A 20,902-nucleotide genomic window follows, 5' to 3' on the forward strand; every position below is an offset into this window, starting at 1 on the left:
AACATAATATGTGAATATAATTTTATAGTATTTATCTCCCTTTATATTTTTTAAAAAAATTTTCTCCCCTAAATATTTTTTCAATAAATAATACCTTTGAAACTTGCATCTACAGTGTTCGGAAGAGTGAAATCAAACCACAACACCCTTAGAGCACAGGTACTTCAACACTTACAACAAGCACCTGCTTTTTGCATGGTGCAGAAGTTAGAACACTGGTGCTGGACTTACACTGAGGCCAGCAGCCCCAGGGCACCCTGAGCCCCCTCACTGCACAACGGGGACCCTGAGACGCAGCTCCGGGGGCACACGGGCCCTGCTGCAAGCACCAACAGAGAATGAATGGTGCGAGGAGGGCAGGCACACCGCAATAATGTAGCATCAGATACGGCTTAACAGGGGGCTCCGGGGACGGGAGGGAGATGTGTATGAGGACAGGCGGAGGGAGCTGGGGCTGTTCCCAGAGACGGCTCACTGTGTGGGAACACTTGGCGGGCAGGAGCGAAGACTGACAGCCAGGCTTCTCAGCGATGCCCCGCCACAGAACCAGAGCTAAAGGGCACAAGAAACGAACCCTTTTTTTTTTTTTTTTTTTTTTTTTTTTTTTTTTTTTTTGTGACTGCAAAGGCGACAGAGCACTGGAGCAGGTTGCCCAGAGATCTCCATCCCCGCAGCCTTTGCTGATCCTGCTTTGAGCAGGGTTTGGAACGGGCAGCTCCTCCAGGGCTCCCTGCCAGCCTCGGCAAACCTTTGAGTCCCTGATATAGGATTATTTTGCACGTGCAAGCAAGTTTCTGCTTAATTTTACAGAGAAACTTAATTTTTACTCTCAAAATGAGAAATAAATTCAGAAGAAATAATCCAAGCGTAAATTCTGTGGAAACAACTGAGCCTCTCTCCCGCCACCGCTTTGAGTGACAAGCAACTCTCGACATTTTAAAAAAAGCTATCAGAAAAACACGGAGTTCGTATTCTTTTATAGATATTACATATTCCTGCTTATTTTGTAAGACACCACCACAGACTCGAATTTAACCTAATAAAAGACTCCAGTTGTGGAGAAAAAAAAGAAGTAAAGGGGAAGCGTATGCATTTGACCTTTCCCTGAATGTAATATTAAGGGAAACTGGATTGTAAGTAGATTTCCCGCCAGTTTATTTCGCCCTACAGCCACTCACGGCACGTCCTTCCCCTCCACAAGGCCCGCGGCTCGCTGAGGGAAGGGCGGCGCCCCAGCCCTGGGGGCGGAGCCCGCAGGGCCGCCCCGCCCCTGCTCTCGCGAGATGGGCGGTGCGCGGCGCGACATCCGGGAGCGGCGCGGCAAGATGGCGGTGGAGTCGCGGGTGACGCAGGAGGAGATCAAGAAGGAGCCGGAGAAGCCGATCGACCGCGAGAAGGTGTCCAGAGTGCGGGCTGCTGGGGCTGCGCCGCTTCGCCGGCCGCTCCAGGGCGGGCAGCGGGGGTGGGGGGAGTGATGAGCGTCTAGTGACGACGTGAGGCCTCCGGCGGGGGGGGGGACGCGTGGCGAACGGGCCCTCATCGTAATCCCCATCCCTGCGGCTACTCGCCCCCATCCTCATTCTCACCCCGCAGACGTGCCCGCTACTGCTTCGCGTCTTCACCACCAATAATGGGCGGCACCACCGTATGGACGAGTTCTCCCGCGGCAACGTGCCCTCCAGCGAGCTGCAGATCTACACCTGGTGAGTGACACCTCCTCTTGGCCTGGCCAGAGGGAGTTGTGCAGGCTCCGATCGGAGCAGAACACGCGGAGTGTGGAGCGGGTCTGGCTGTGCCCTGGCAGCTGAGAGGGGACGTCTCTGGAAGCGCAGCAATGAGCGCTCAGCCACTGAGACTTAGTGCGGCTGAAATGCCCAGCTACTGCTGTATGTAATCGGTGTCTAGCGTTGCGACGATAGTTATCACAACACAGCTACTCAACGCAGACGTTCTCTTTTAATGCGTATATTTTGTTCCAACAGCCTCTTTATCCAGTAGAAGTAGTTGTCCCAGAAGGTTTGAAAGGTTGTGTGAATGGTTTGTTGGTTTAACTCAGACGCTTTTGAGAGTGAAGTAATGAGTTTTCTTTTTGCATGGTCAGGTAGCAGTGCTTTAACAGAGAGCTGCTTTTTATCACTGTCAAATTTATTTTGGAGGAGTGCCTCAGTCTCCATTGCAAACATGTTAGGTTTTGTTTGTAGTATTTTGAAGAATGCCTTTGAAAAGAATTATGCTGTTTTTTTAAACCCTTCATGATGTTTGCCAGGGTTGTAACATATGTTGTGTAGTTGAATAAATCCATTTTTGTGGCTACTAAAGCATGCAGTTCTAATTTACTTATAAGTGGGATTTATGGACTCTGTCCAGGCTGTTGGTGGTGTCTGAGTTGTTTCCCATCTGCAGAAGTCAGAATGGGCATTGTCTGTCAGCACACTGTTCCTTGGTTGCCTGAAGCTCAGACTGAGTGCACACTCTATACAATTAGAGACACTTTACTTGTGATGACTGAGTACTTTTGTTCTTGAAATTCTAGACATGAGTTTTAGCCCTGCTGTGATTGAATGCTGGGAATGAGTGCTGCCTGCTAGAGCAGAAACAGAAAGCTGTTGTATTTTTCTGCTTTTCTTACATTTGCTCTAATAGTCAGTAAACTTATTTTAATACAGATGTTAGCTTAGCTGAGGAAACTCTTACACTGTGCCTTGTATGAATGTATTAAAAAAAAAAAAAAAAAACAAAAAAGGCTCCTGCTGTTTAAATGGTGACTCTTTAGAGAGAGCTGGAAATGCAGATGGTGAAGTGTATACAGAGCTGAAAAGATTCATCAGAATATCTCAGTGAATCAGACACATTTGCACTAGAGCCTGTTGCCTCCAGTGTGCAGTAAGTGGTGAATTCTCCCAGGTGTTACAGTCAATAACTGTGCACAAAGGGCATGCCAAGGCAGAGAAACACATGGTTAAGCTGTAATAATATTTTGGTTCCGTTTTAAACATTTTGGGAAGCTTTTTTTACTGTTCCTTTGAGAGTGTGAAGCACGTTGGTTTGTTTGTTTAATCTAGGATGGATGCAACTCTGAAAGAGCTGACCAGCTTAGTGAAAGAAGTTTACCCAGAAGCACGGAAGAAGGGCACACATTTCAACTTTGCAATTGTTTTTACAGATCTCAAGAGGCCTGGCTATAGGTAAATGGCATTTATTCTCTGAGTTAATAGAATACTTTGGGCACCAGAACAGTAAAATATTCTTAATTTACACTGATTTGAAGTTCAGAACCCACATACCAAACTTCTGAAGTTCAGTATGATGATCACTACAACCTCTTGGTGACCATCCATGTCAATGTGTTCCCGAAACTGTGTGCTTGAGGGCTTTGGTTGGTGTTTTGGCAACTGGAACATTGCCCTCCAACTTGAGGTGATGCTTTGTTCCTGCTGGGTCTTGCACCTGAGTTACAGCCATGATCTTGTTGCAGGTGTTTCTCTTCCAGAATGGTGTGAGCTAGTTTTGGCAGCATCCAGTGGATGTGCCCTCCTTTGGGATCTGGTGGGGTCTTGTGCTTTGGCTGTATGGCAGGGGGTAAGGAGTATTTGACCTAGTTAAATATTATTTAACTCACTAGTATTTAACATAATAGGGTAGAAGGCTCCTCTGTGCTGTCAGAAAGAGCATTTGGTGTAGTTTTTCTTGGTGCACCCAGGACTGCAGAGAAAATCCCCAGCATTTTGAGTACACAGCCACATGTGTGCAATGCAGGGAATGGGAAGGGAGTTACGAGCCAGTGCAGTTCCTGTGTAGGACATCTGGAGAGATTGGCCACTGATGACTAACTTGCCTTTCCTCTGCTCCTCACAGGGTGAAGGAGATCGGCAGCACCATGTCGGGCAGGAAGGGCACAGATGACTCCATGACGTTGCAGTCTCAGAAATTCCAGATAGGAGATTACTTGGATATAGCCATTACTCCTCCGAATCGTGCACCACCCCCATCAAGCCGCATGAGACCTTACTAAAGTTTTGCTTCTCTTTGTATGATTATGAATTCTGTTTACTCCTACTTGCTGTTCTAAAGCAGGCTTATTTTTTTGCTTTTGTTGCTAAGCACCTGAAGACAAAGCTGAGCATTGGAAGAAAGTTAACTCTTAAACATTAACTTTTAGTTTGTTTAGAAAAAAACCCCTTCAGCAGCACTGTCATCCTATCCCTGATTGTTATAGTTAGAATAGTAAAGTTAGTGTGTCCACTGTTCTAAAGACTTCATAAAATATGACCAGGAGGATTACAGGTGTTCTGTAGTTCTATCTTCTTTGGAATAAAAATTGATGTTATTCATCTTTTGACTGTTTAGTGGTCTATATCAATGCTCAAGGCAGCTCTGTGTTAGAAGTTACTAATGGTGCTGGGGAGTGTTAAGGGTGTTTATCAGTCAGCTTCTAGAATCTGAAGATGGAGGAGGGGGTAGCTCAGGGATCTCAGCTGTCCATGGGGCAAGTGGAAGACTGGTGTGTGTGGTGTTGCTTGGTACCTAAGGAGTGGGATGAGGAAGGGGTGATGCTGTGTCACTGACTTAATTCAGTGCTTGCTAGCTTGACTCCCTCTGTCACTGCAGGGAGAGATGCTGAGACATGCAGGTGCCTCTGGTCTTCCAGCAGGATCCAACTGGTCCAGAATCCATCCATCCAGGCAGGACCAGGTGCTTGGTTTCTGCACCATGAGCCCCTGCATACTCAGAGCAAGACAAGGGCAGGGGTAGGAGCAGTAACTGCTCATTAGAATCTCCATCTTCCTCACCTAAGGGCTGAGTGGAGACTAGGACTGAAGTAAATGTTCCTGTCCGCTGAGGACAAGGTGTGCTTATTGCCATGAGCTGGGATCTGTGTAGGTTTTGGGGTTTTTCCCCTCTTAGGAGTCCCTTGGTTCAGTATAGTCTGAGGGAGTTCTGCCCATGGCTTAACCCTCTTCTGCCCCCCTTCTCTGGGTTCTAAGGGAGTTGTAGTTTCAGCCTTCATTAATGTCTCTCATTTGTAGAATCACCTACATCTGAGTCACTTCCCTAAGACTGAAAAGTGCTCCCCACCTTTTTTTAAAGAGAGCTTCAGAAAAGACACTTAAAAATGCTCCTTATGAAGGACTGAGCCTGGAAGAGGCAGTGGAGCTGATGTGTTGTTGCCAGAGTAGGCGTGAGTGGGATGTTTTTTTGTGGTGCAGTCACCTCTGGTGTGAGGCAGTGGTGCTCCAAATGCTGCTGTGGGAAACCCACGAGTTGGAACAGCTCAGGCATTTGAGTTACCTGGGATAAGCTTGCTCAGGCTGGGGACACCTGACAGACTTGGATAGAGTGGCCTTTGCTCTTCTGTCTAAGTGGTCTCACTGATTGCCCCAGGGCATCATCTGTCCTGCAAAATGAGTGAGGTGAGTAACCAGCATAAAACTACTGAACTGCACAGCTCCTAGCAAAGGGAAGGACAAACCTGCCACTAGAAGTACCCAGGAATATGGGCATTTCCTCAGTTTTATTTCCTGGTTTTTGCTTTAACTGTATTTAAGGATAATTCTCAAATGCAGTTGCTATAAAAGGCAAGTGAACCTGTGTCTGTGACTCAGCTGCCCTGGGAGGTGACTTTGCTGCTGGAATGAGAGACATGGCCAGGGAATGCTGGTGCCTGCCCAGCGGGCAGAGAAAAACAGCTACTGGCTTTATATGTGGTGGCCCAAGAAGTAGAATGGCCAGGAAATGGACATGCAGAACTGCCTTCAGTAGCAAATACTTCATTCAGCTGGTTGGTTGAGGAGTTTACCTTCCCTTGACTGCCATGAATGTACAAATCTCAGCTGATCTCCTCCCCAGCTGTTTCAGGATAAACATCTCTTAGGATCTCTTGCCCACAAATCACAAAGAAAGGTAATGTGGAAGTGAAGAGCTTATTACTATGGGAAAAGACACTTGAGACAAGAATGGAGTCCAGGTTAGGGGTTTCTTATAGCAATATCTATCAGCTGGCAATCCAAGCTGATGGCAGCAGCTGTGGAAGCAGATGGCACCAAGGTACCACCATCCAGATGTAACAAGAAGTGAAAGGGAAATCAAAGCTGTCACCAGCTGAACTCCTAGTGCACAGGAGGAAGTTCAGTCACAGTAACCTGGCTGTGTTTGTCTCTGAAAGCTATTATGAAAGTTGAGGAGGGATGCCAGTCCCTAAAAAGGGCAAAATACATAGAGCACTGTGGTTTGGGGAAATTAAAACATGGTCATCAACAGTGAGCAATTCCGTATGCTCAGGAAGTGGTGTAGACAACACTGCATCCAGATTTGTCAAGCCATAGAATTTATGAGGAATTTTTGGATGAGGTGTTTTCCTTTTTCTTTTTTGGATCCTTAAAGGCCTAAGAGACACAGCTCTTACATATCTACAGTGTGAATAGCAACCACTCCTCCAAATCTTTTTACATCCCAGCTGAGTAAGGCAAAGAAATAGGATGACAGCTCTCCAGAAAAGGTTTCCCGACTTTAAGGCTTCTCAGAGGTAATCCCTCCACTGCCCAGCAGCCCAGACAGTTCTGGCCTCCTGCCCATGCCCTGCCAGGGCTACCACACCTATCCCCACCTCCCTTGTGGTGTCTCTCCAGGCCTCTTTCTCCCTGTCCTTTCTCATTTTTCTCTGCCTCCACCCAGTGACAAACATCCAGATGACTCCTGCAGGTCTCCAGCCTGTGTTCCCTGGCCTCTGGCTGCAGCAGCAAGCCCGGTGAGCTGGGCTTCCTGGCAGGGCCAGAAGCATTCCACATCCTGCCTGTGGGGTGCAGCACAGTCAAACAGACACAGCTACAGAACCAAGTGAACTTCCTCTAATTTATTTTTTACCCTCAGTAGCACCTGCTGGAGGCTGCCCTGCTCCCATAGATAGGGCTTCTTCCTCTTTCTCTGTTCCCTCTTTCCTGCGTGTCTGGGTTTGACTTGTCATGGAGTCAAGTCAAGCTGCACTTCCCTAAACAAACTTGACTCTCAGTTCTAATTTTCTCCCCTCATTTTATGCACTTAAGGCAATGCTTTTTTTCAATCTAATAAACAAAAAAGAAGATCTATCAAAAATGCTATTTTTTTACTTACCAAGAACCCCTGCACCATTACCTTGTTACACCTTACATAAATATTGCTGCCACTGTTGATCGTTAGCCAGGTTTTCAGGTAACAGGGGGAGCAAAAAAGATTCTTTTCCACATGCTTAGGCCTTAAGTAAGTTTTCACAGTCACCTTTTGGTTTCATCACCCCTCCAGTACAGGTGCATACATGTGTGTATACACACATGTGTGTACATCCACAGACAGAGTCTACAGCATCAGAAAGCCAGCTCCTTTCTGCAGTGGCAGCACAAGCCTGATGCAAGTTCTGCAACATTTTTGGGAGACGTCCTGGTGAGGGGGTTAATTTCCTCCTTAGTTTAAAGAGTGAGGACAACTCACACGCTTTTTCAATAACCCAGGTAGCACCAGACATAGTCCTTCCTCTATGTTTGCCATCTGACTGGAGCAGTTGTGGAGACTTATATTTTACTTTATAGCTCTGGTCAAAAGCAGAAACAGCTGTGATGCAGCAGGAACGTATTAAGCATTATCAGCAAGTTCTCACTTTCGCAATGGACAACATGGAAAAATGAGGAGGTCTCTGAAATCCTACTGTGTCAGAGCAGGTAAATGATGACAGCTAGAGTAGTGTTCAGAGAACAGCACTGTAAGTAATGTAACAGCTAAGATTCGACCTGGCAAAACCAAAGCAATCCAATTATCTGCTGTTGTCTAAGCCCTCCTGACTGGACTTTGTGCAACTCAGATGGGTTAAAAAAAAAAAAAAAAAGAGTATCAGTTCCCCGTGAGGAATGTGCCTTGCAAAACACCCATGTGGTGTTGTGCACCTGGCCACAGACACCTGTCAGTGGTGAGGAGGTGCCTGGCTGGCATACTGGGGCAAGGCCCTAACTCCTAAGGGCTGGGTTCAGAGGGGCTGGGGTGTTTGGGACCCACCCTGGGCTATTTCCAGTCTCACAAAACCAAGAGGCTTAAATAGAGACAACCTGACCCAAAAACTCAACTGACCTCCTCAACACTCAGCAAGAAATTCCAGTGCAAATGACAGCTTCAAGGGTTCCTTGGAGTGAGCTCCTCCAAGAGCTGGCTTAGCTGTCAATTCCCCAAGCCATGCTTCAGGCAAATACCAGGTAGTGTTTTCAGACTTAAAAAGACTTGGGGGTCTTTAACAGGGGCCTGAAACTGTACCTGGCCCAGGCTTTAGAGGACAGGAGGGGAAACCACAACAGTGGTTTCAGGGAGGGCATTTGAAGAAGAGCACCAGGCACACAACAGTCCCTGACACTCAGGTGCCTGCTCAGCTGGGGTCTGCTGGCAAAACATGCCCCAGTCCAGCTGCCTTTGTGTTAACAAGTGCTCTGGAGAGCAGGAGGTGTATGCTAGAACAGGAGAAGGGAAGCACATGCTAATAGAAGTACTAAAGGTTTGAAATGGGTCCCACCAGGCACAGCAGCCTACATGGCCAGGAACAAACCACACCACTCTGCACCTGTGGATAGGGCCCTCTTCCAAGTGTCAGGCTGGTCCTAGCAGCTCTGTTCTCTCCAGCCCAATTCATGCACAACCACCCAAGCAGCTGTCCCAGGGAGGGAGATGGGGAATTTGTGAGGAGTGTTGGCTGCTGTGGTGAAGAGGAGGAATTTCTTCAGCTGCCACTGAAGTGATTATGGAGGAACAGCCTTAGGCAACTGAACCAAAGCAGCTGGACAGACAGGAGAGGATTCACTCAGGCAGGAAAGGAGGACAGGGTGGCTCCCATGCCCATCCTTTCCCTTCTTGTGCCTCAACAACCCTCAAAGCCTTTGCAGGCAGCGATTTGGGTCAGTGCACAGTGTCTGAACAATTTAATCCTAGAAAACAGTAATTGGCTCCTGTTGGTTGGGCAAGCAGGAATGGATTTCCCTGCAGCCACAACAGTCATGATGCAACCAACAACCTCTGGTGTGGGACCCGCAGCTGGGGGAGGAAAGGTGGGAACATGCAGAAGGCCCTAGATTGGTTTACAACAATTTCATAAGCAAGCATTAGAGGTTGTAACCCCAGGGCTTTAAGCCAGGAATACGCCAAAAATTATGGAAGTATCTGAACACCTTCCTGCTGTGTATTCTGCAAACTATGCTTTGCTTGGCCTCTCCCCAGGATAAATGCCTGTGTGACTGAGCATCTTATTCCATGGACCATTTCCCATGCAGACATGTTTGTGTTACTTTTTTTTTAAACTCTTCAAATTGAGTTAGGCAAGACAAATTCTAAGAAATTCATGGATGTGGTCAGCTCCCTACTGTTATCTCAACTGTCCCTTTGTAAAAAGTAGGTTTTAGGATAAAGTTTTACATTTTGTTGATATAGGCAGCATCAGCCTGGCAGAAAATTGTGCTCCTTTGGACTAACACATACCTGATTCCATATTGTGGTCTGGAATATTGTCCTTGCTCCTTATAAATGCCACAATATATGTATTATTGTCCCATTGGGAAACAACCAGGTACTCCCAAAACAGAAGACAGATCCAACACCAGCTACAGCTGTTAATGGAACATGTGCTCCATTAACCACCATGAGTGCTGGAACATTTGAATAGTGACAACTGGGAAGAAAGCAAATATGACATATTACAGGAAATTTAAAGCATCCATGGTCCTTTAAAAACACAAGGAAGCCTAGACTCCAAATATTGCTTCAGTGGTTAATAAAAACATTAATAAAAGCACAGTGGGAGGCACTAGAAGTAATGCTTGTCAATTACCCTTTTATCAACCATCTGGGAAGTTTCATTCCACTGAGAGGTCTATAATTGTGTTCAACCTCAGGCAAAGTATTTCCCAGATAAGAAGGCACTGACCACCTTATTAAGGGGCTTCCTGAGCAGAACAATTGAGATGCTCCTTTGACAACAAATGGGATTAGGGGGAGAAGCTTCTGTTAGCTCACACATTTGATATACTTAAAAAAAAAGAAAAAAAATATTAAGAGCCACAGCAAATTAAGGAAAATAAGGGCTATGCTTTTTTGGTTACTTCTCAAATGTTTTTAACTACTGAAAAGCAATTTTATGGTGGGTTCAATCTTTTCTGAGAGCAGGCACTGCTAGGAGATGTGATCCCCTTCTCACCCTTCCCTTACATCTGATCCAGCACTCACACAGGCAAATGCTAAGCTTAAGATTACAGTTGGAAAGGACAAACTAGAAGAGAAAACAAAAATAATTAGCCTTTCAGTGTCTTGGCAAATGAAGAAATACATTGTAAAACCATACAACTCCTAGATTTTGTGCAAGGGAATTGGTGAAAGAGCCTCTCGTGGAAGCAACCCTCAGTTAAAATAAAGCACAACACAGAACTGTACTCTGGCAATTTTGCTTGTTTTCAGGTGATGACTGTCTCTTACAGAACCCCTGTGTTTGCTACTTATTTAGCTATAGGTTATCCAAACTGCACTTCTGACAGGCCAATGCTATTAAAGAGATTCACCCCACAACAAACCAACTAGAAAAATTGAAGTTCTTTTGCATCATTCCCATTTTACTGTGTTATGAACTTTAAAGTGCAGCTGGATGAGCCTTTCTCCAGCATCAACACTGACTCAAGAGGAGTTTCACCCTCCTCCAGGCCCATGGCTGCATGCTTGGTTGTTCCAGTATATCAGACAGCCACCTGTCCCACTCCCCATCCTACAGCAGATTGCACCCAGGTGAGTTTTGAATATCTCCAGAGAAGGAGACTCCACTGCCTCTCTCGGCAGTATTCCAATGCTTACACTTTTCACTTCTGTCATCTCCGCCTCCTCACTCCCATTACTCAAACTACTGTTTAGGATGTCCTGAAACCTAACAGAATTTCAAAGGAGAAGACAGCAAACAAAAACTAGTATTTGTTTTGCTGCCATGATTTTATCTACCTCAGAGCAATGCTTTAGCTATTAAGAAGAATACAAATACAAACAACATTATGCGTATGAGAGTAATACTGCAGGCAAGAAAAGCAAAACTAACACATACAACTTCATTCCTTGATTCCAAAAAGCCTCATCCCTGTATCATGTCACAACAGTTTGAGTAGACCAGAAAAATTTAAGGTTTCAATTGTCATTATTGAAGATAATTATTGGTTAATAATATGTAGCAGAAAATACTAATAGGCAAGCAAAATTACGCAAGTGACTTGCGTTGAGAACCCCAGCACCACAAGGTACAGCTCCACAGTTCCCTAATGGAGGAAAGCATAGTGGAGTGCTGAGTTGTTTTCAAGTTTAGGCAAAACACTTCTCTAAGCGCTTTTGTGAATTTCTTTAGTTGAAGGCAGGGGGAATACAGCAAGGTCTGGGACAGTAGTGCTGCTTGTTCCATTTCATGTTAAAAGGCTATCTCTGGCTTGCTTCAGGGCAGGAAAGAGAATGCAGGCTTTGAAATCCCTCCTGTTTAGTGCTGGTAAATCTGTCTGATTGAAACCCTCTTGCTCTGCAGCAAGAATACTTTCTACCTTTCCAATACCACAAAATTCCAGAACGAGCATTCACCCCACCAGGTTTTAATCTATGAAAAAGCTAGAAACAACTGTGGCCTTCACTCTCTGAAGGGGATGAGTAGAACAAATAAGTGTTATTATAGCAGACACCAAGTATTTGAGACAGATTTATTTAGTATTCAAAAATCTTAATTAAGCTCACAGACAGACACATTAATACATACATACTTTTAAACAGAAACTAGCATTTTCAATGACAATGTGCTTGGGTCAGAACTAGTAGAAAATCACCTTCTCCAATTAATTTGATGTACGCTTATCCTGGAAAATTACTGCACTAGCAGGAAAAAGGCACCTTTACTTGTTAAGTTTCAACCAGGACAAGTCTAAGCAAATGAAGAAATACTTGTGGGCATTTCTAGATGTTTCCATATCCTGAAGACTTAAAAAAAATATGGAGCTGAGTTCAGAAAAACATCCACTTATCCCCATCTCCTGGCACAGTCTCTCCCTTCTCATGTGTTGCATGTCTATCCTCATATAAATGACAGAATTTCAGTCATCGACTGGAAGACAAATGGTAAGAACAGTCCTGGAGTCACTTGGAGGAATAGCTGACACTTGAAACAGCAAACTGGCTCCAAACAAGCCCCCTAATTACTATGACTACCAAGAGTCCCAAACAGGTCTGAGAAATTCAGCTTGGCCAGCTACTACAGGGTTAGATGTCACTTAGAGGTGACACCAGCACTGTAGAGAATACACATGGCAGCAGCAGGAGAGAAGCAATCACCTACAGGCCTGCCAGCAAATTCTTCCAAATAGCTGAAGATACACATAACCAGTAACAATCTCACATTTTCAAATGATTCACAGGAGAGCCAGACTCACCTTCTAGGGCTACAAAGAAACCAGATGCACAGCACCTGATACTATGTTGATGTAAAAAGAAAGCAGCTGCATGGGAAATGCCTGTCTGCCAGAGAGGAAACAGTCAGTCTGACGCAGGAATGTGTCAGATACATGTCAGCACTGCTGAAAGGACGAAAAGCACAGAAGTGCTTTAAACAGTAAAGCAGGAGTTACTCTTTCATTGCAAAAAAATTTACTTGTTTCTGTTGAAGATACCAAATACTGTTGAAGTACCAGACTTCAGACTCAGCCCTGAAATGATGTAGAGTTAACCAGAACAGCCAGAGATACCTGCTTTTTAAAGCGATGTACTGGACCTTCCTTTTATGACAACCTAATTGCACTCTTTACAGCCTACAATCCTACACAACAAACAATCCATGTACCACCCTGTACATGGATCTCTACTCCTCTTGGAAGTGCAATCTATTTAAAACCCCTCAACATATTTTGCCAATAATGTCAATGGCAAATCAAGCACAAGCTGTTGGTTCAAACAAGTTTATCCACATCGTGGATAAAGATATTTTTCTCCATTAAAAAAGGCTTTTCTTGGTATGGCTCTTTCTTGCCACCAGTATTTCTTTTTGCTTTTTGAACTTGTTATGATTTGGTGATAAGATCCATGGATGTGAAAGTTCCAACATGGTCTTCAGTTTGATTTCAGATGTTTGTCTTGAAAACTCCATGATATCCTCTGAAAATACACCCAGATGTGTTCATGAGCTTATTTAAATCATATTTTGAATTAGCAGAAGACAAAAATATTGAAAACTTGTCTTTTTTACCTTGACAACTAAAAATGAATGGTCAGCTAAAGTGAGATTACTCAAATGGATTCCAACTTCCAACTATAGTGAGATACTAACTTTTATCAGTCTCACTGTGGGTTGTTGTTCCTCATATGTTCCTTGTACCTCCTATTTAAATAATCTCTACCGACTCTAAGTTTAACAGATAATCAACAAGCATAATATATATTACATTGAATCAGGAATATGTAAGCTTTGACAGAATTTAATGAAAGCTTCTTTATATTCAAATTGATAGTGTTCTTTATAAAACTATAATTCAATTATTCTAAGATTACTCATACTTACTGTGGCTTTTCATTTAAAGAATTTTGTCTTTACCAAAACAAGTGTGAAATCAATTCTCATTTAGACACTTTTCACCAAATTCTTTCATTTTATTGCCTAAATTTACTCAGAAAGCACTCACTGGTGCTTTGACTGCCACAAAGCAAAGCATATCTACAGATAAACCTACAGTAAAATTCAGCCTTTTTTTTTTTTTCTCCTCCAATTTGGGAGGATCCAAACACACCATCAGCTATAATATTTGTTCTTTACAAATAGATAGTCATATACCATGCCAAAACCCAGGTATTTAGCCACAGAAACAAGAGCTGTTCTTATAGTTGAAGAGCAACCAACTACACGAATTTCTAAGTGCATTAAAAGAGTCTTTGTGCCTCCTACAAATTAACTTGACCCAATTTGCAAAATGTAATCATACCTGTTCTCTTTGTTGCAGTAATCAGTGGAATCACTTTCATATCTCATAGTATTTCCTGCCTTGGTCTCCATTTCCTTGGCTTTAGAAGAATCTACCTTATGATCATACTGGGAAAGCATCTATAGGAAACATTAAACAGGAATAAAAAGAATTACCTAAGAACTCAAACCAGATGGATTACAGATAGAACTAGGCCCTTTTAATTCTAGTATTTTGAGAATAGAATTAAGTTAGGGGAAAAAAGCATAATAGCTAACCTTTAGAACATTATCTGGTATCCTTGTTATTTCTGGAGGTGGAGGAGTACTGAGTAACTGGTCATAGTCTTCCAGCTGGGGAGGGGAAGGGTCCCCACAATGTTTAAGATACTCATCAGAGCTTGAAGCAAAAGGAATTCTTTCTTCTTTGTATGGTGTATCTTTTGCATCACTCTTTGTCACTGACTCAACCTTCCCCTCTGCTGTTACCTGCTGCTGCAAAAGTAGTATTAAATGCCTTCAGTTAATTTACTTATGTTAGGTAAAATATTTAGTAAATGTTCTTACAGAATTATTATTAGAAAGAACTTTTACAGTGACATAAGAAAAAACAGTATTGGAAAAGAATCCCAAACTGACATTTCAAAATCTGCTTATGGCAAAGTATGTGAAAATGTACATAATTGCTATTTACTACCTTAGCTTCTGCTTTTAGCCATCTTGTTTGAAAATCTGGACACTGCGGTGTTGCTGTATGACTGGGAAGAGGCAGTTCCTTTGTCTCTGGTGACCTTGGTAATACTGTATTATTTGTTTTGGAAGAGACCGTCACATCGGGAGTACAGAGCACAAACACCATGGGAGAAGCCATCCAGTCAGCTGCTGCTATCAGGGGTGAGAGAAATAAAATTAAAAATATCTATACACACACACATATATAACTATTACAGTTCCAGTTTCATTTTCTAAAACACGTGTATCCTTTCAGTTGATATTGTGCTTGATCCATCCAAGTGACAATATTCTTTAAAAGCAGCAAATGAAAAGTAGTCATTCAAGTCCCACTACTGAATATAACTAAAGCCCAACCTAAATCAGCATTGCTTTACCTTCTCATTTACCCAATTCTCACTATGTTTGTCTCAAGATTTTTAAAATAACCTACTTCTCATCTCAAAGATGATTTAGCACTGTCTTGCTAGCCCCTTCCTTTCCTGTCTTTAAACAGATCCAATGGGTATTCTCACGGAAAAAAAGGCCAAGTTGGTAAAACAGTATTTTTATTTCAAATACAGATAAGCTGCAGTTACAAAATGATTAATTCTTCTGAACAATTCCAATTGGATGTGAGTACAAAAATTAGGAAAAATTTATAGGGAGTAAGAAATTTTCCCATGGAAGCCATCAACATTTTTTAGACATTACCACTTATACAATGACTTGCTCTGAGTCAATCATATTTAACCAAAAACACAATTTAAGTTAACCATGTGTTTACAATGCATTTACACAAAAAATGCATATGTATATTATTTTCAGAGATTTTTAACTTACCCTTCTCATCTCTCTTACTTGATTTTGATGCAGGAGTAACCATGATTTCCTTGATTGTCATTTCTGGCAAATTCCCTCCGTTATCGTTTCCTTGTTTAACCAATCTGAAAACCAAATCTCCAATTAGCTCTCAAGTGTTATGAAGAAGCCACAACTAAAGGAATATTGCCAACCTAATCACTTTTCTAGTATTTATTCACGAATGTGCAAGTAAAAAAAATCAGTTTTCTCAAATATGAATTTTAATAGATTTTCTCATTTGTGATTCTACTGCAATTTGTGGTATGCAAATGTTCAGTCCAGCCCCAAACGATCAAACACACTGAGATTTCAGTCTAAGGCATTCAGAAGAAAACAAACCCAAACCAGATGTCCAGAGTAAGATAGATGCCACAGATGATCAATTCTGTGTTAGGGGTTTTATTTTGAACTGCCTGTTGCCCATGAAATTATATGGAACAAGAGGAAATCTTTTCTGCTTTTAAACTAATTAAGGGTCTTGTGAACACGAAAAGATTTTTAATTTAATTTTTAAGTTTAAATAAGATTGTTTATCTTAATCAAATACTATAGAGCTTTAATTTTAGTAATTATATAACTATTTAAAAGGAAAAATCTCTATTTGAAAAGAAAATTTAGTGATTTCAAAGTGACAAGCTATTTAATATCTATTCCATAACACTGGAAACAGAAATTTTAAAATTTATTTTTTTTTGTATCCAAGATATCCTAGTAAAAAAATAGCACCTGCAGGCAAAAAGTGGAAGATTACCTAACCTACAGAAAAATCTGTGTCTTTAAAGACAAATATTTTAAATGCTTTAAAAGTAATCTTAACTATCATAGCCAGATATGTCTACAAAATGTCTAAGCTGAAAAAAACCCCAATAAACAGTATAGGCAGCCTATTTTACTTAGATGAACACCCTCAAACTTTAGGTTAAATAAAAAAAAAACTTTTCAAGTCAGTTTTGTCTTCAAAGCCTTAGATATAGTTGAAACCATATGATTTTTCGTTTTGACAGTGAGCAGAACCAGTAGAATTTTTAATGTGGTTTTCATGCGTATATCTTTGTTTCCCAAACAATTTCTCTAAATATCAAATATTTAGGTACTGTCAGCATTTAAAATGGAACATATTGCTAATACTAACTATAAAAATGTGACCTATTAACTACACACATGACCTCACTGCTGCAATTATTTTTCTTTATCATTAGAGCAGTGAAAATCTAGGGAAACTTTTTCAACAGAAGACTGGAGCAAAAGGAATAAACTGTAAGGTGGGGCTTACGTTAGAGACAATAGCATGTTTTACAAACTGTTTTCTGTTTATATTAATAAAGCTTCTGCAACCTTTACATTGGCTGTGTAATATCTATGGCAGACAAGCCCAGGTCCAAACCTCTCGTTAAGGAAAACAACAGATCACATTGTGTTCTTCTCTTTGTAAATACATTGTGTATGGAAAATTCTCATGGTGCAGCCAAGGCAAGGAGCACAACCAGATGTATTTCAAGTCAGCATCTGGCACTGCAATGGGTATGTGAAAAGACTGTAGGGAGCTAAAAGACACAGGACCGGAGAGATAACAATCACCCACCTGAAGACAAAGGGAAGGGCAAAAAGAGCAAGAAATACATGCAGCAAGAAAACGCAGAAAATTGAGTAGAGAAACAATCTGAGCTCCAGTAACTTACTTTTTGATTGTCTGGGAAGTTTTCTGAATAAGTGACATGGTATAATCTTCGTTCATGCACATGGTGTGCTCGCTAATGCCAAAGTGTTCAAGTTTTGGTGTCACGCACTTGTAGTCCTCCATCTTGAGGCGACACTTGGGTGTTTTGGGCAGCGCCCGGGGCGTTGGCACTTTCAGTGGAGTCTCATGCCGTGCCCTTCGCTGAGGTGTGCGCGGCGCCCGCAGCGCGCTCCAGGGCCTGGGGAAGGCGTACTGGGAAAGGCCAAAGTCACGGAGCTGCGGGTTCCACAGGGGGTCCCTGGGCACCGGCGGCTTCTCTGCAGAGGCGGGCAGGTGAGGGGCATCATTGGCTTTTTCCTCATCAGATTTGTTCTGGGCAGACAGTGCTGATCCACTGTTAACATCATCCTCCTCTTCTTTTTAAGAAAATAAATGAAAAAAAAAATTATGTCAGAAGTTTCTGCTTTAAGAATTTATAAAATAAATTTGGATGCATGCCCAGTATTCAAGTTTTTTTACTTCTTGTTGTAAAAAATACATTCGTTCTTTCACTTTAAAGTACTAAAGGCATGTCAGGAGATCTAATTCCAAGTGTTTTATGTTTTGGTTTATTCTTACAGCACCAATCAATCACAACAAAATCTTTTACCCTCTGGATATTGTTACAAAGCAAATAACATGGATGTACTTGATTTCTTAATTAACAGAAATATACACATAGCTAAAGAAAAACATTTTATAACAATAATATAATATATATATACATAAATATATATAAAATGATAAAAATCACATATAAAAATCACTTATAAAATCAATACTTTTCTTCACATAATGTATTGACAGGAAATATTACCTGTAGAGTCTTTGGCATGTGGTTTGTAGCCATATTTCTGAAACAGCTCTCTTATTTTTTCAAGATCTGCTGCGTTTCTTTGCATCAAGGTTTCACTTGACTTCATAAACTCATGAATTGCTTTTTTTTCAGAGCAACTCTTACCAAGACTGGCATCAACATCATCCTTTGGGGACAGAGAGGGGAACATAGAAATACTGGTTTACAAATCATCACATGATAGTTGTTTACACATGAAGCATTTTGGGAGTAAATATTCAACAGCAATTCAGATGAAGATAAGCAGTGAATTTAGGTCTTTTCTATACACCTGTGGAATACCAGGAATATATAGGGCATAAGTGTACGGAAACTTACAAAAGTAACTGTAATGACAGTTCAAAATATGATAACTATTTACTGGTAACCTTGCCAAGAAAATTATATGCTTTTACTCCAGAAAAATATGAGATAACAGCAATTGGACTCTTAGTCCATATGTACAAAGAATTAGTGCAGAGCAGAAGGGAACCCTCACTTTTATACCACTCAATTATTTCTACATTGCCCATTTTTTCTACTTCTGTAGAAGAAATACACATTTTTCACAAGTTTAACTGAATGGCTGAAGGTACTGAAAATTCTGTGAAGATTGATCTTGTTCTAAAAGCTGGCCAGGGAAAACAAGCAAGTTTATATTTTTTTGTTGGGTGCTGCTGTTCCTAAATCATTCTGCTCATACCTTGGCACAGCTACAACTTCCTTGTCACCTTTGTTCCCTGCTTACCTGAGTGACAATAGTGACTGCAAGATAAGAAATATTGCTAAATCTACCTTGGGTCTCCCACAAGCTTTTGGGCATTACCCCAATATCCATGGCCATTATGAGGCCTTAGACGTAAGTGAGTAAAAATAAGGGTTATAACTGCTGACAAACAAAGCTGAATTGTGGCTTAATGATCCAAGCAGAACCATAAGTTTGTGGAACATGCACACACATGTAATTTTTCAAGAAAGAAGCAAGTTAAGATGTTACCTTCTGAGTATTGATTTCGCAATGGAGGTCATGCAAGGCTGCTAGTAGAGATTCATCTTCATAGTCTTCAAGATGCATGTTCACATAAAAGAGTTTAGAAAGTAAAAGAGGTGTCTTAGTGTTTTAGCATAAAAGTAATATTCTATATGAGAATGCAGTTTCCTGTATTAGCAGATGAGAGGCTGGACATGAGCTGTCAGTGTGCACTCACATCCCAGAAAGCCAAACGTGTCCTGGGCTCCATCCAAAGCACTGTGAGCAGCAGGGCCAGGGAGGGGATTCTGCCCCTCTGCTCTGCCCTGCTGGGACCCCACCTGCAGTGCTGCATCAGCTCTGGGCTCCCAGCACAGGGAGGACAGGGACCTGCTGGAGCCAGTCCAGAGGGACGCCAGGATGATTTGAGGGATGGAGCTCTGCACCTGTGAGGAAAGGCTGAGAGAACTGGGATTGTTCAGCCTGGAAGAGAGCCTACTTCAGGATGAACTAATTGCAGCCTTCCAGTACCTGAAAGGAGCTCTCGAGAAAGATGAAGAAGCACTTTTTTTCAATGGCACATAGTGACAGGACAAGGGGGAATGGATTAAAACTAAGAGAGAGAAGTTTTAGATTAGCTATTAAGAGGAAGCTTTTTACTGTGAGAATGGTGAGACTCTGGAACAGGTTGCCCAGAGAAGCTGTGGATGCCCCATCCCTGGAAGTGTCCTAGGTCAGGTTGGATGGGGCTCTGAGCAACTTGGTCAAGTGGAAGGTGTCCCTGCCCATGGCAGGGGCGTTGGAACTAGGTGGACCAGCTCAAACCATTCCATGTTTCCATAATATTAGAGATGTTGTATTCATACCTTAGAGAAAGGGTCAGTATAGACAAAACCGAAGAGAACCAGCTCCTATCAGGTACCTCACACAGCATAAAACTGCTCTTTGTGCAGCCTGTTAAACTCCACAGAGACACTGCCCAGGCTTCCACTTTAATGTTGCAGCCAATACTGTATATGACAGATATTGATAAAGCAAGTAGGTCCCTGGGGTGCCAAGAATTACTTAGGGTAAAATTTTATCTTTAGAGAGCTTGGATGAAATCCGAAAAAAGTCATAGAGATCAATGAAAAACGAATCTCAGCAGAAAATCTTATTTTTCCATCGTATTTGCAAGTGGGCAGATGAATTGCTCGCTCACACAACGCAGCATTACTTTTTTCGCTGGAAACCAAGGCTAATTCAAATAGTGCAAAAGAGGGCGCCTGCTACGTCACAAAGAGATAAATACAATCAGAAGCCCGAGCTATCTGTCCAGAGAGAGAACATGCCCTGAAAATGTTTTCCTCTACCGATCCACGAAACGAAGCAGAAGCGAGAACGTGATTCCCATTTCATCCTTAGTCATCCTGCTTTTCTCCCTGATAAAACTTTGCGGCCACACGCCCTCAAAGGAGCTCAGAGAGACAAGGAGGAGCCCAAACAATTCCCAGCCGAGCAACCCCCAGGCTGGCCTCCGGGCCCACCGAAGGCGCTCCCAGAGCGGCACAGGGGCACAGCGGCAGGCGGGAACGCAAATGGAGCAGGGGGCCCGAGGAACAACCGCGAACCAGCGGGCCCAGGCGCGCCCATGGCCGCGGGCTGCCCTTACCGGCGTCCTCCCGGCGCATGGCCCGCTCCAGCTGCTTCACCTCCTTCTCCACCGTCTGGGCCAGGGCCCGCAGCTTGCCGAAGAAGGCCCCGGTGACGTCCATGGCTCTGAGCGGGGGAACCGGAGCGCGGAGGCAGCGGGACCGGGGCGGCACTGAGTCGAGTCAAGTCAAGTCAAGTCAAGTCAAACCAAACCGGGCC

The 20,902-nt window shown here is 42.8% G+C and overlaps 2 protein-coding genes and 1 long non-coding RNA gene across 7 annotated transcripts; 2 read left to right on the forward strand and 1 right to left on the reverse strand.

Annotated features, from left to right (window-relative positions):
* The first annotated feature begins 1,237 nt into the window (after positions 1–1,237).
* On the forward strand, positions 1,238–4,331 carry SAP18 (Sin3A associated protein 18). 2 transcript variants are annotated; one of them, XM_066313051.1, is made up of 5 exons: positions 1,238–1,397; positions 1,594–1,703; positions 3,063–3,185; positions 3,269–3,417; positions 3,856–4,028. In XM_066313051.1, the coding sequence occupies exons 1-4, from the start codon at positions 1,284–1,286 to the stop codon at positions 3,366–3,368; spliced, it is 447 nt and encodes a 148-aa protein (XP_066169148.1). In that variant the 5' UTR covers positions 1,238–1,283; the 3' UTR covers positions 3,369–3,417; positions 3,856–4,028. The 2 variants fall into 2 exon arrangements, with proteins under 2 accessions (XP_066169148.1, XP_066169147.1); XM_066313050.1 differs by lacking the exon at positions 3,269–3,417 and having other exon boundaries at positions 3,856–4,331.
* A 7,370-nt stretch (positions 4,332–11,701) lies between these two features.
* SKA3 (spindle and kinetochore associated complex subunit 3) lies at positions 11,702–20,876 on the reverse strand. 3 transcript variants are annotated; one of them, XM_066313054.1, is made up of 9 exons: positions 20,703–20,876; positions 19,079–19,143; positions 18,064–18,229; positions 17,209–17,623; positions 15,527–15,612; positions 14,652–14,839; positions 14,234–14,449; positions 13,977–14,095; positions 11,702–13,155 (listed from the first exon to the last, which is right to left on the reverse strand). In XM_066313054.1, exons 1-9 carry the CDS (start codon positions 20,803–20,805, stop codon positions 13,122–13,124), a joined length of 1,392 nt encoding a protein of 463 aa, XP_066169151.1. In that variant the 5' UTR covers positions 20,806–20,876; the 3' UTR covers positions 11,702–13,121. The 3 variants fall into 3 exon arrangements, with proteins under 3 accessions (XP_066169151.1, XP_066169150.1, XP_066169149.1); XM_066313053.1 differs by having other exon boundaries at positions 14,652–14,836; positions 15,509–15,612; XM_066313052.1 differs by having other exon boundaries at positions 15,509–15,612.
* LOC136357627 (uncharacterized) lies at positions 14,752–20,490 on the forward strand. 2 transcript variants are annotated; one of them, XR_010742924.1, is made up of 3 exons: positions 14,752–14,848; positions 18,196–18,940; positions 20,140–20,490. It is a non-coding gene; the product is annotated as an uncharacterized lncRNA (long non-coding RNA). The 2 variants fall into 2 exon arrangements; XR_010742923.1 differs by lacking the exon at positions 20,140–20,490 and having other exon boundaries at positions 18,196–19,299.
* Positions 20,877–20,902: the final 26 nt, after the last annotated feature.

This window comes from Sylvia atricapilla, chromosome 2, assembly GCF_009819655.1.
Source record: "Sylvia atricapilla isolate bSylAtr1 chromosome 2, bSylAtr1.pri, whole genome shotgun sequence".
Classification (NCBI taxonomy): Eukaryota; Metazoa; Chordata; class Aves; order Passeriformes; family Sylviidae; genus Sylvia; species Sylvia atricapilla.